A 12,339-nucleotide genomic window follows, 5' to 3' on the forward strand; every position below is an offset into this window, starting at 1 on the left:
TTAAGTTTATGTCAACCATCACATTGTCTCACATTCTATTTAGCACAGCTATTGTTGCGAGTTATTTCACAATATATAGTATGAGTTTAGAAAGATATCACCCCAAATGGGCTTTGGGCTTTTTCCACCAGCCATTTCAGGATTGGTTGTCACAGTTGCTGTAAAAAATGATCTTTATATATTTGCTCACATTTGCCAGCAGAAGATTAAAATACACCGTGTGCTTTTTCCTCTGTGCTTTGAATGCCCTCTAGAATTGGGCCAAGCTTTGATGAGTCAGCCCTCCAAGTGATCTCTTGTCACTGCTTCATCTGTCATGGGCTTTATTACCAGGAAAGAGACTAAAGGGCAGACAGGTGTGTGTGTGTGTGTGTGTGTGTGTGTGTGTGTGTGTGTGTGTGTGTGTGTGTGTGTGTGTGTGTGTGTGTGTGTGTGTGTGTGTGGGTGTGTGGGTGTGTGGGTGTGGGTGTGTGGGTGTGTGTGGGTGGGTGGGGGTGTGTGGGTGGGTGGGTGGGTGGGTGGGGGTGGGGGTGTGTGTGGGGGGGTGTGTGTGTGCGCGTGCGTGCGCGCTGGACTGATGTGGAAAGGTAAATTGGGTAAATCCGACTGTAAACTCTGTCCCCTAGCTTGTGTGTGCAACTTCACACCCCTGGGATGGCTTTTTCTGGTTTGATCCCATCGCAAATCTTTCTTTAGTTTATCTGTGTCATGCATTTTATGAATATGTATATATATATTTTTTTACTGATAAGTACAGTACGAATGTTTGCCAAATCTTAATCTCGTGGACTCTTTTTTATGTCTTTGTCACTGTCACAGTGCTGCTCTACCCTCTATTGTAGCAGCACTGGTGTGGTGTCTAATGATTAGTGAGCTTTCAGTCAGATGGCTGGAATACAGATACGAGGTATTTGGCTCCATAGCGTAGTTCAAAGATCTTGGTAGGGCGTCCTTGTGACAGAACTAACTTGACAAGGACTAACCCGGTAGCGATGACTGTCAACTTGTGGTTGACACAAACTGGTGGTTTTGATCGTGGGAGAAGTGCAGACAGGCTAAAACATGTCTGACAGTGGATCAACGTCAGTGGAATCTCAGGCTAATAAATCTCTGTCAGATCTAAATTTTCTTTTTTGGGGCAAAATCAGAAACTCTATTACTCTTAGTATTGTTCCATCAGAGGGACATACAGTAGTGTTTAGCCATGCCCCAGTTTTCCCACTGTCAAAACGTATACGTCATTAAGATAGCACATTCAAACTGCTGTGTTGATCCATCCCCATTCCTCAGAAGTCATACATATTACAACAAAATGGGTGTGGTGGTTTCTAGTAGCAAAGGCTATTTACAGTTGACAGGGTGCTCCTCAGTGTCACTGGTGGGTTTTTTTTAGACACCTTTTCCTTTTAATCCTACTTCAGAGGAAAAAAACTACTTTAATCTGTTTTTGAAAAACCTGTTGAGGAAGCCAACTGAAATGCAGTTTGTGATTGCTGCTGTAGTGTCTGAGGAGTCTCCTCCCACACTTTATTAACAAACCAGGGTGATGATTCAGTTCAGCGTATAACGTCTGCTCACTATGTATTACACTAGTTTGTTACTATATGGCAATATTTTGAAAATATGAAGTTTTAAATCCTTTGCATAGTAATACCAGTGATATTTTGTTTTTGGTTCAATTGATGTAGAGATGAAGAGACAGTATCTTGTGAAACCAAAACATAGGAAACATCACACTGACCACAACCACATTTTTATGTCGCAATGTTGTGATGACCTCGGCAGCTTATTCATGTTGTCTCGTCAATACTGTGGTAACACTTTGCAGTGTTGTAAACTCATCTTTAATTTAACAGTTGTTATAATTAAAACATCCTATCAGTGCATTTGCAGATAATAGACCTCTGCACCCTTGTCTCTGAGTGACCCTGTAGTTGAGTAGTTTCTGATGCTTTTTTTCACATGTGCTGTCTACACCAAAAACATAACCTTTTGTCAGGCAAGAAGAATAAATGTGCCAATAAAGAGAATATTTTGTTATTAAAAAAGTCCACACACTATATCTGTGTGTATTTGTGATTCCACAGAGGGAATCCCTCAGGTGTACTACTTTGGTCCTTGTGGGAAATACAACGCCATGGTGCTGGAGCTGCTCGGGCCAAGTCTAGAAGACCTGTTTGATCTCTGTGACCGCACCTTCTCCCTCAAGACCGTCCTCATGATAGCCATACAGCTGGTAAGGCCTTTGAGGAGTTCAGCAGGCGCATATTTAGATAAGCTTTACTGAAATTTTAGGGCAACTTTGAAATTATTACGTATTTTTAGTTGAGGGAATGCCAAGGTGCTGCATGCAAAGTATTATAGCATTGTTGAGACTACCGTAGTTTGAGATAAATATTAGAAATTGGTAGTCATGAAAGACAGTTTTAACTTTAGCTGAAAGTAATAAAGTTATGTTTACTGGAAGTGTTTGTCTTCAGTACTCAGAACACATTACCTTTATGTTTGAAAACTGTTGTGGAAAATTGAGTGATTAAAATGTTATTGTCTAGATAACACGGATGGAGTATGTCCACACCAAGAGTCTGATATACAGAGACGTGAAGCCAGAAAACTTCCTGGTTGGGCGGCCAGGAAGCAAGAGGCAACACACCATCCACATTATTGACTTTGGTCTGGCCAAAGAGTACATAGACCCAGAGACCAAAAAACACATCCCCTACCGGGAGCACAAAAGTCTGACTGGGACGGCACGCTACATGAGCATCAACACACACTTGGGAAAGGGTAAGGAAGTCTATAGAGCAGGGCTGGGGTTTGGTAAGCCTTTTAGTTTTGCATAGACAAGCTTTTCTTGCATTTACATTAAGTTTAATGGAGACTACTAACTGTATAGTGTACTGAATATTTTACAACTTCCACACAGTTGTTCCCCCCCCCCCCCCCCCCCCCCCCCCCCCCCCCCCCCCCCCCCCCCCCCCACCACCACCACCACCACCATTGGAGGTTAACAGAAGTTGTTTCATAATTTCATCCGTTTTCAATAAGATTTCTTTGATGAATTACTTGGGTATTTTGAAGCATCTCCCTATATTTCACTTTGCTTTTTTACTCTGTGGCAGTGGTGGTTAACCGTGTGCCATGGAGAGTCAACAGTCTGCGTGTTTAAAGTCCAACCAATCACCTCAAGAATTGGTTTCACTGATACATTTTTCCTGTCTACTTGTCAGAGTGCTAATCAGTGAGAGAAAACCTGCAGACTGTTGGCTCTCCATGGCACAGAATTGCCCCCCTCCATGGCTTAATCATGGCATTTTACACTGTACACTGTTAATTTGAACTCCTGCATAATGATGCTGTATTTCCTACTGATCAGTTGCCTGTGTACCTTGCCAACTGGTCATGAAATGAATTTCTTTCTAACAAGTAACCTAATTCGTCTTGTTCTGTCTCTTCCAGAGCAAAGCAGAAGAGATGATTTGGAGGCGCTGGGTCACATGTTCATGTACTTCCTTCGAGGTAGCCTTCCCTGGCAGGGCCTAAAGGTACTGTAGCATAGTGTTTGACACCATACATAAACATATACCTTAACATCAGACTCCTGTAATCCTCCTAATGCTTGGCATGGAGATGTACTCTTTGAGACCCATCCACATGATTCAGGGACAGAGAGCCTGGTATTACGTCATTCTCTCACTGGTGACATCGGTCTCCCCACTGATCCATCTGTATTGTCACTCAGACACAGGATCTATTGAGACCTCCATGATTGTTTTATTTTAAGTAGTTTTATACAAACTTGGTATAATCTGTTAGAATAATGCACAGTGTTGAGGGACTCATTTATAAATTACATGGCCTGTGCCAAGTTTGTTAATTTGTTTTCAGTGGTCACTTAAAAATATACTTTTTATTTCTCTTTTACTTTGCTTATGTAGTGATTATCGTTGGTTATCACCCAACATAAGGTAGATTGTTAGTGCTATCCCACTTATACCATAACCACTTGCCAACAAACGGTTGTATATTATCAGTTACATTTATTTGCAGGATATACATTTTTTTATCTCAGTATCCCCCCAAAGTGTACAGCTGGTCACCCAAACCCTCAGTTCTCAACTCCTTTTAAATTCTTTAAAACTGGGTTTTTATACAAGTCTACACTAAAGAAAAGTATCTGCTCTGACATCCTAAACAATTGCTAATATCGTCTTCCTTTTTATAAAGTTATTTGTCGTCAATTGCTGTTTGCATTTGGGCCAAGCACCACTTGCGTTTCTGTTTTCATATTCACGTTAAGTGCTCACAAACAAATCTTAACAGTCCGTGACTAGAAAAGACTACGCTTGTAAATGTGGGTTATTCCCTGCAATTTCATGTGTGTTGCTACATCACATGCAACCAACCACCTCCACACTTGCTTTGCATTTGAACAGTTTACTGAGAAAGAGCTTAAAGCACTAAGAAACACTGGTGTGATGACAAGTGCCTGGAGGGCAGGTTATAGCTGCAGAGTATCTGGGCTTTTCACTGGCGTCAAAACCAAAGGTGTACATAGAAAAGACTAGAAGACCTGACACTTCATCTGAACATTTGCTATGTGGGAGGAAGCTCGTGGTAGATGAAAGTGATGGATGTACGAATGTGGGGGATGTCTGGTGGCTCGGGCCAGAAACAGGTTCTCACCAACACAACGTGATAGTTAGTATTAAACTACAATGGAGTGAAGTGAGCAGATGGGGTATAATGGTATACAATCCGGCAGGGTCATTGTTGTGTAAAGCAGTGGGTGAAGAATAATCATCACTTGACAGCTGATTAGTGGAAAAAGTTCTTCTAGTCTGACAAATCCAGGTTGGTAGTTGACAGTGGTAGATTGAGTGTAAAAATCTATCATGCATAGTTGAACATGTACAGGCCAGATGTTGAAGTGCAACCATTATGGATGGATTAATACAATGATTTGTTTACACCACTCGCAGCTTTGTATTTGCTCACATTTTGAGTGTATTATGTATTTTTCCCTTCTAGGCGGACACTTTGAAGGAGAGGTATCAGAAAATTGGAGACACCAAACGAGCGACACCTATTGAAGTGCTTTGTGAAAGCTTCCCTGGTCAGTAGAACCGACCATTACTGTTTTATTTAACCCTTGTGCATTGCTTGGGATTTCTTTTTCCCCCTAATCATTTTGGCTGTCTTGATGCAAATGGCATATAGTTTGTCATGGGTGAGTGGATGAGTTTTTTATTTTTTTATTTTGGAGGCCGCGCTGCGCGCTGTGCGGGACGTGTTCCGATGCTTGTGTTGCCTCTAATGTCCGTTCAGAGCATCAGAGAGCAGAGCAGGCACCGGAATTTGTGTTGCTATTCTGATACCAGGTTGTTCAGGCATGTGCGTGTGTGAGAGATTTATATCAACCTACAGTAAAAGGTGCAATAAGCAATGTCACGCTTGTTTTAGGCTACACCATTTTTTGGTCGCATACAACAAACCTCTCCTCACTATCCGCGAGCTGCCTGTCCCCAAAAAATTAAAAAACCCGGCCTGCACCGCGTGCGCAACTGCACCACAAAGCATACACAAACAGTGTTCCAGCCAATAACCGGACAGAAGGATTTGGAGGGTGGGTTAGTGCGCGGAAGCACAGAAGGGAGGGGTCGGGTTGAGGAGGAGGGAGGGGCGTCAACAAGAAGTAATGTCACCTAACATCACTTAGAGCACCTTTAAGTAACCGCAACAGTAAAAGAGTATTTCACACTATTCTTATGATTAAACTTTGCAATTGATCCACAGTTCACATGCATTCCAAACCGTGAGTGTTGATCTGTACAGACCATGGGTCAACTGTGGTCCATTACACCACTAGCAAATACATCAATTTTTCTGGTTTCCAATAAAGATATTGCTGCTGTATTCTGGAGCGCTCCAGTGTTTGATGCAATGCATCAATATCCATTTGGTGTAGTGATGATCACGGCGGAAGATGGTTAAAAGATTTAACTCGGTGAAAGTGGAAAATAATATTATCACTTTTTGACTTGTAAAGACTTCAGATCAACTTTTAAAGGTATGCACAAGGGTTAATTTCTTCATCATTCCACCAGATTAGTAATTTAATTATATGTTCTCTTTTGCTACAGAAGAGATGGCCACCTACCTGCGCTATGTGAGGAGGCTGGACTTCTTTGAGAAGCCTGATTATGACTACTTGAGGAAGCTCTTCACTGATCTGTTTGACAGGAACGGCTATGTCTTTGACTATGAATATGACTGGGTCGGCAAATCACTTGTGAGTGGCTCTTACCGAATCCAGTCATCCTTCACGTCCTTTACCTCTGAAATCCTTTGAGTGGACTTTCACGAGTTTCACGGCCGCAGTTGCTTTATTGCTTTCACTGTAATCTGTCACTTGATCGTAACAGTTTCTTTTTGCAAACCCTGTTACGTAGAATTACTCACTATGGGTACTGAATATTTTAACATTTCTTTCAATCCAATACAAGTTTTTCCTCTTGTTCCCTATTAAATTGTGTTCATTTGACACTAATTGTTTTGTTGTTTCCCACAGCCCACACCGATAGGCCCTATCCCCAGTGACGCGCCCCTGCAGCCCAGCAGCAGAGACAAAGCACAACAGCAGACCAAAAACCAGGTGAGGTCATCAGCAGTAAAGCACAACAAACACCACACCCACCCCCCAATCTACCAACCGACCAACTGGCCAGCCAGACAGCCAACCAGCCAACCCTATTCATTCAAGTTCCTCTGACTGGCTACTCTTGTTGTGTCCAAGTGTAATCAACTTCCTGGAGAAAATGGCTGCCTTTCAGTTCCACTTCTCCTTCATTCCTGTTCTTGTCTACAGTCTGACTGCTCAGCAGGAACCTCATCTTTTATCAAGACTTGTACAAAATTGATGCTTTACTAGTAAATGAACCAACATGCATAATCCTGCTCCAGCTGTGAAACAAAGCACCGGTTTCGGCTTTAATTTATCCTAAACACCTTGCCACTCTGAGCTCCAGTCATTGCATGCATGAGTTGAAAATGCGAATTGCATTGTTCATACCAGTAATGACAACCTATATGCTTAGTGTGTGACAAAGTGTTGACTTTTTTTTTTTATTCCTTTTATTGGCATGCTATCCGAGCCTTGTTTTAGTAGAGGGATAATAATTCATGAGTTTAAGTAAAAAAATGATTATTAAATCCTTTTGATAGACTCAAATAATGGTACCAATCATGTTTCACTTGATGAGTCTAACTCAATGTTTCCCGTAAAGCCAGACAGGGAGTGCATTAGATTTTATAATTGACTTATTACAGTGGACTCTAACCTCTTTTTCACTGCTCTCTATTCAACATGATTAACCTGCCTTAAACTTGCCACATTTTTCTCTCAAAGCACCCCCTCCAGTTTAATTCACGTTGCTCATGACTGTAAAAAAACTGTAACATCCTGGTTAAAACAGTCTTCTGCATTAAAGAAAACGTGTTGTCTCTGTAGGTTATATTTGTTATTTGAAGAGAAAAAGTACAATTTTAAGTATGCAAAAGTAAAAAAAAAATCTCCATATTGAACCTCTTGTTGAAGTAATGTTATTATCCAAATAGCCAATAACATAGATACTTCTCTATTTTTAGTGAATGCAGTGCTAGTTGAGGTGATCAAGGCTGTTTTCTTTTACTCCTGCATGACGTTAGTGTGTTGAGCTTCGCACAAATTTTTGCTTCCCTCTACTCTTCTATTAACATAGTTTGTCTTAACAAGCCAGCTTCTGCTTGGGAGAAGTCTTCTATAATTTTTTTGTTTTTGTTTTCATTCACTCCCCCTCCCCCTTTTCCCTTCTCCCTCACACAACTCTACCCTCAAACCCCTGCCTCACCTTCAACTGACACCCCCCACCCCCCCTTTCTCACCACTTCACGAACACCTGCCTCAACCCTTTTTGCTCTTTGCGTCAAGTCGCCTGAGCCCAAAGGAAGTGAGTCTCAACCCACTCCAGTGACCAATAAGGAGACTCTGGGGTCGCACCTCACAGCTGAGCGGCTGGGGGGCTCTGTTCAGGTACTGCTGCTGCTGCTGCTGCTACTGCTGCTCTGGTGGCTAATGCATGAAGCCACATTGTTCTGAATGTGTCTGATCCCCTCTCAGTGACTCCATACTGCCTGCCTGACACAAGCTCTGTCCTGACTCTTTCTCTCTGTGTGTATGCATCAGAATGTTTGAATTCCTGTGTTTTAGTGCTTTGACTGCTGTTTGCTCTCACTGCTTTCTCTGCCTCATCTGCTGTATAGAAAGCCCACAGGAAGGGCCATGCAAAGATGACATCCAACAGCAACTGTCACGCAAACATCAACCTCAAAATTCTTAAATCATTAGAAAAACAAAAACTGATGGGCCAAAAGCAGCGCAATAGATTTTTTAGTTTTTTCAGTTAAAAAAATGGTAGAGCAATCTAAACTCTGAATACAAGTTTTTTTGCTTTTTACTATATATTCATATTGTCAAAAGGCCAATTGTATTTCAATAGAAATCAGAGGCTTCCGTAGTAAACCTGGCACCAATATGCCACCTAGTGTTAGCTAAGAGAATTGCAGCTTTTAAAGGACATGCTTACATTTCTCAAGTCTTAAAGGTGCTTTAAGTGATGTTGGGTGATGTTACTTCCTGTTGATGTTCAAAGTATTTTCAAACAAAATGAGACTAGCTAGCCCCTCCCTCTCCCCCTCCCTTCTGTGCTTCCGCACACTAACCCCCCAAATCCTTCTCGTCGGTTATTGGCTGGAAGCTGGAACACTGTTAGTGTATGCTTCGCGGTGCAGGTGGGCACAGTTTGTTTTTGTTGCCGTTTGTCGACCCTGGGCTGTCTACAGAGACCACGTTTTTTTACAGTGTGTTCTGGGGACAGGCACTGGATAGTGAGGAGATGTTTGTTATGTGTGACAACTAATATTGCAGCTTAAAACATGCGTGGCATTGCTTAGAGCACCTTTTTAATTATTTATCAGTATTCATATTCCCTTATGCACATTTGACCATCAAAACAGGGTTTGTTTTGCTGTTATGATTCCTCCTGTTCTAATGGGCTTCCAATGGAAAAGATGCGGGACAAGATTTACAGTCTTTGCTCTGGAAAAATGTATTCCAAAGTTTATCTAAAGCTATCGAGGACTCTGGATTTTATCCACCATCTTAGAAACATAAGAAAAGGACCCCTTTAATGAGCAGTATCAAAAGGAAGACTGATTACAGCAAGCAAAACCTGTTTATGTGGGTACCTGACTTTCATGTTAAGACAAACACAAAAATGTGAACCTATACTTTAAACTTCTGTAAAGTTGCTTTACGCCAGGTTCACACTGCGATCCGTCAAATCTCAGGCAAAAACTAGCTCTTTCCATTTCTCCGTGCCAGTCAACACTTCAACACTCTGTTCTAAACACACACATAGAGCTAATTTGTGTCTGTATGTCTGTGTGTGATTGTCTGTCTGCTTATCTCTATAACTCTCTGTGAAGACACAACTGACAAATATGTGGTATAAGTACGCAATTTAAAAAACCCTATTACAAACAGCAGTGATACCAGGCTATTTCTGAAAATTAGAAATAAAAATGTAGCCTTGTGGATGAGCATTTAAAATGTCATTGTGTCAAATCGGGGGAACTAAAACGTCAGTGTCTTTTGTATAGCATATAATAAATTATCTGTGTGATTTCATGCAAGATACGCTGGTGGTGCGTGGAAAATTAGACCAGACGCCAAAACTATCGATGCAGAACACAAGCCGTCTGCAGCGCTCGCGGCCCGTTGCATCCTATGTGAAAATCCCAACTGGTTAACATGGGTGCAAAAGGAAGCGGGCAGCACTTTGCGGCCGTTTGCTATGCTTTTGTGTCCAGTGTGAACCCGGTGTTAGTCTGGGAATTCCAGGGCAGATCATTTGGGATGTTCAAGAGTACATATTTTTATGTGAATGTTCATTTCCACCCTGCAGTTAGTGGCTCGAAGTGTATGTGTGTGTGTGAGCAGTCTGGTGTCCCTTTGTACTTGTGCAGGTGATGAGCTCAACGAATGGCGAGCTAAACACCGATGACCCCACAGCTGGACACTCCAACGCTCCCATCACCGCTCCTACCGAGGTTGAAGTGGCCGACGAAACAAAGTACGAAACCGAGACAGTCCTGCCAGCCGTTGTTGGTCAGGGTTTAATAGCCTTTAAATTAGTTCAAATCCAGTGTTAAATTGGAAACAAATCTGAACCCTTTTTGCATAACTTACTGAATCTCTTTAAGTTAAGCTATTATTTGCGAGGAAAATTTGGATAATTTCAACATGTGAAAGTGAAACTTGTCTCCAGTACATTTACATACATTAAAGAAACCAGGTTACGCACACCTTTTACCAAGCATTGGTTACTGTAAATATTTGTATACATGCAGCAGATGAGCAAACTGTTCTCTCTTACCCTGACCTTATCTTGGAAGCACTACTTGCTGATTTGACATCTGTTACTAATGGAAGACGCTGCTACGTTGCTTCCTGATCTAAATAAAAACAGCGCTTCAGCATTGGAAACCGACCTATTTAGACTGCAAGAGGCTATTTCGTGTTGGTTTTTGTTTTAGTCTGGCTTTAGATGGAATAATTTAAAATATGAGAATGCATCTTTATTATCTCTCTGGTGTTTGTCAGACCCATGCATACTTGTAAAAAGCACAATAGAAAACTACACGGGTCCCAAGAGAAATCGGTTTTCTGTAATCCACTATCAAAAACTACCGAAACTTTCTTGTTTATATGGCATTTAAGTAAATTGGAGAAAGCCGTCAATGTCCATGTAAACACACTGAATGTTTCCTACATCGTTCTTTGCTAATAAATAGGTAAAGTTACGTGAATCTGGAAACCAGATCCACTTAACAAGCACTGTGAGCGCTGTTGATGTACCAATATCTCGAAATTATTATTTTTCCTTTGTTTTCCTGCAGGTGCTGCTGTTTCTTCAAAAGGAGAAAGAGGAAAGCCCTCCAGAGGCACAAGTGAACGGAGAGAACTTGAAACATTGTGGTCACTGTCAAGTTTTAAATGGAAGCAACTACACGGACTCCCTGTCCCTTTTCTCTTTCCAGCTTCCCCCTCACCTCTTTATCCCTCTCACCTTATTCCTGCTGTCACTGTACCTCCCCTCTTCCATTGCGCTCTCTTTCATGTTCTCAGTGCTCCCTGGCTACTGGCAAGTTAAAGGAATGTTGCAGTCCTACTGACTCCACAACAGACTCTTGATTCCTTCATCAATGAAAAACAAACGTACCTGCATTACAACGGGGGAGGGGGCTTGAGAAAAAGTATATATATATTAAAAAAAAAGCTGTAAAATGACACATGTAACAACTCAAACACCGTGGCGTGAATATGAGAAATGAGAAAAGATACTGTTTGAAACAGTTCTGTATTCTAGATTCCATAAGAACGCGTGTTGTTCCAACAGTCGGCTGTTGATCAGGGGGAACCATTTGAGTGGTTCAAGTGAAAGAAATCTGCTCCTTAGGAAAATGCTTTTTGTTTTTTTCTCTTCTTCCTTTGGTGTGTGTTTTGGGATCAAGGTAAAGAGGAAACGGTGAACTATGCTGATGTTAAATCTGAGCAACACAGGAAGCATTTTATCTACAAAACGGAATTTGGAGGATTTTAATGTTTTTTTTTTTTGTAATTGAATCCTCAGTTTTCAAAATCAAATCCCTGATTTGAAAACTTATTTTTATGTTGTAGTGTTTCTGGAGTTCAATTTTTTTCCTCACTCTGGCTTTCTTTTTGTCTGTCAACGTGGACTTTGTAGCACAGTCACTGGCCTCAGGTACTGTGGACAATTGAGAGAAACAGATATTAAGCTCTCTTATTATTATTGCACTTTTGGGAAAAAAAAAACAATTAATGGAAAACTTTAGGTTTGAAAATTAACAATTAAGAAAACACCTTAATAAAGACTGATCTAGGAAGAGTCCTTCACAACGCTTATATCTGAGTTAAGGCTGAAAAATGTCGATTTACATGGAAGAAGAAAAAAAAAAAAGATGTCTTTCAATTTTTATTTCTTACATCAAAAATAATTTACCAGGAAATCATAGTTTGTGCCTTTCTAAGTAAAATGTTTAAAGCTGAAGTGAGTGTCCCGCAATGGCGTTTTGTGTGTTTGTGTGTGTGTGGGTGGAGGGGTTTATGAGGTACATCTTGTCTCTAAAGTTAATGGGCCTGAAAGAAAGGAACCTTCCAAAAGTCAAAGAAAGGAAAAAACAATTTCCCTTTTATGAGTTCATTGCTGCCTGCTCACA

At 41.2% G+C, this 12,339-nt stretch overlaps 1 protein-coding gene across 7 annotated transcripts in view; it reads left to right on the forward strand.

Annotated features, from left to right (window-relative positions):
• Positions 1 to 12,167, forward strand: part of csnk1g2b (casein kinase 1, gamma 2b) — a 39,113-nt gene extending 26,946 nt beyond the window's left edge. For 4 of the 7 annotated variants that reach the window (XM_034881280.1, XM_034881281.1, XM_034881282.1 and 1 more), the window contains 9 exons: positions 2,088 to 2,236; positions 2,553 to 2,787; positions 3,460 to 3,545; positions 5,032 to 5,116; positions 6,144 to 6,292; positions 6,572 to 6,655; positions 7,970 to 8,071; positions 10,066 to 10,172; positions 10,999 to 12,167. In XM_034881280.1, coding sequence (XP_034737171.1) covers positions 2,088 to 2,236; positions 2,553 to 2,787; positions 3,460 to 3,545; positions 5,032 to 5,116; positions 6,144 to 6,292; positions 6,572 to 6,655; positions 7,970 to 8,071; positions 10,066 to 10,172; positions 10,999 to 11,053 — 1,052 coding nt within the window. In that variant the 3' untranslated portion in view covers positions 11,054 to 12,167. The remainder of the gene's footprint in view (positions 1 to 2,087; positions 2,237 to 2,552; positions 2,788 to 3,459; positions 3,546 to 5,031; positions 5,117 to 6,143; positions 6,293 to 6,571; positions 6,656 to 7,969; positions 8,072 to 10,065; positions 10,173 to 10,998) is intronic. The other 3 variants (XM_034881284.1, XM_034881285.1, XM_034881286.1) reach the window with 3 other exon arrangements.
• Positions 12,168 to 12,339: the final 172 nt, after the last annotated feature.

This window comes from Etheostoma cragini, chromosome 9 (genome assembly GCF_013103735.1).
Source record: "Etheostoma cragini isolate CJK2018 chromosome 9, CSU_Ecrag_1.0, whole genome shotgun sequence".
NCBI classification, from domain to species: domain Eukaryota; kingdom Metazoa; phylum Chordata; class Actinopteri; order Perciformes; family Percidae; genus Etheostoma; species Etheostoma cragini.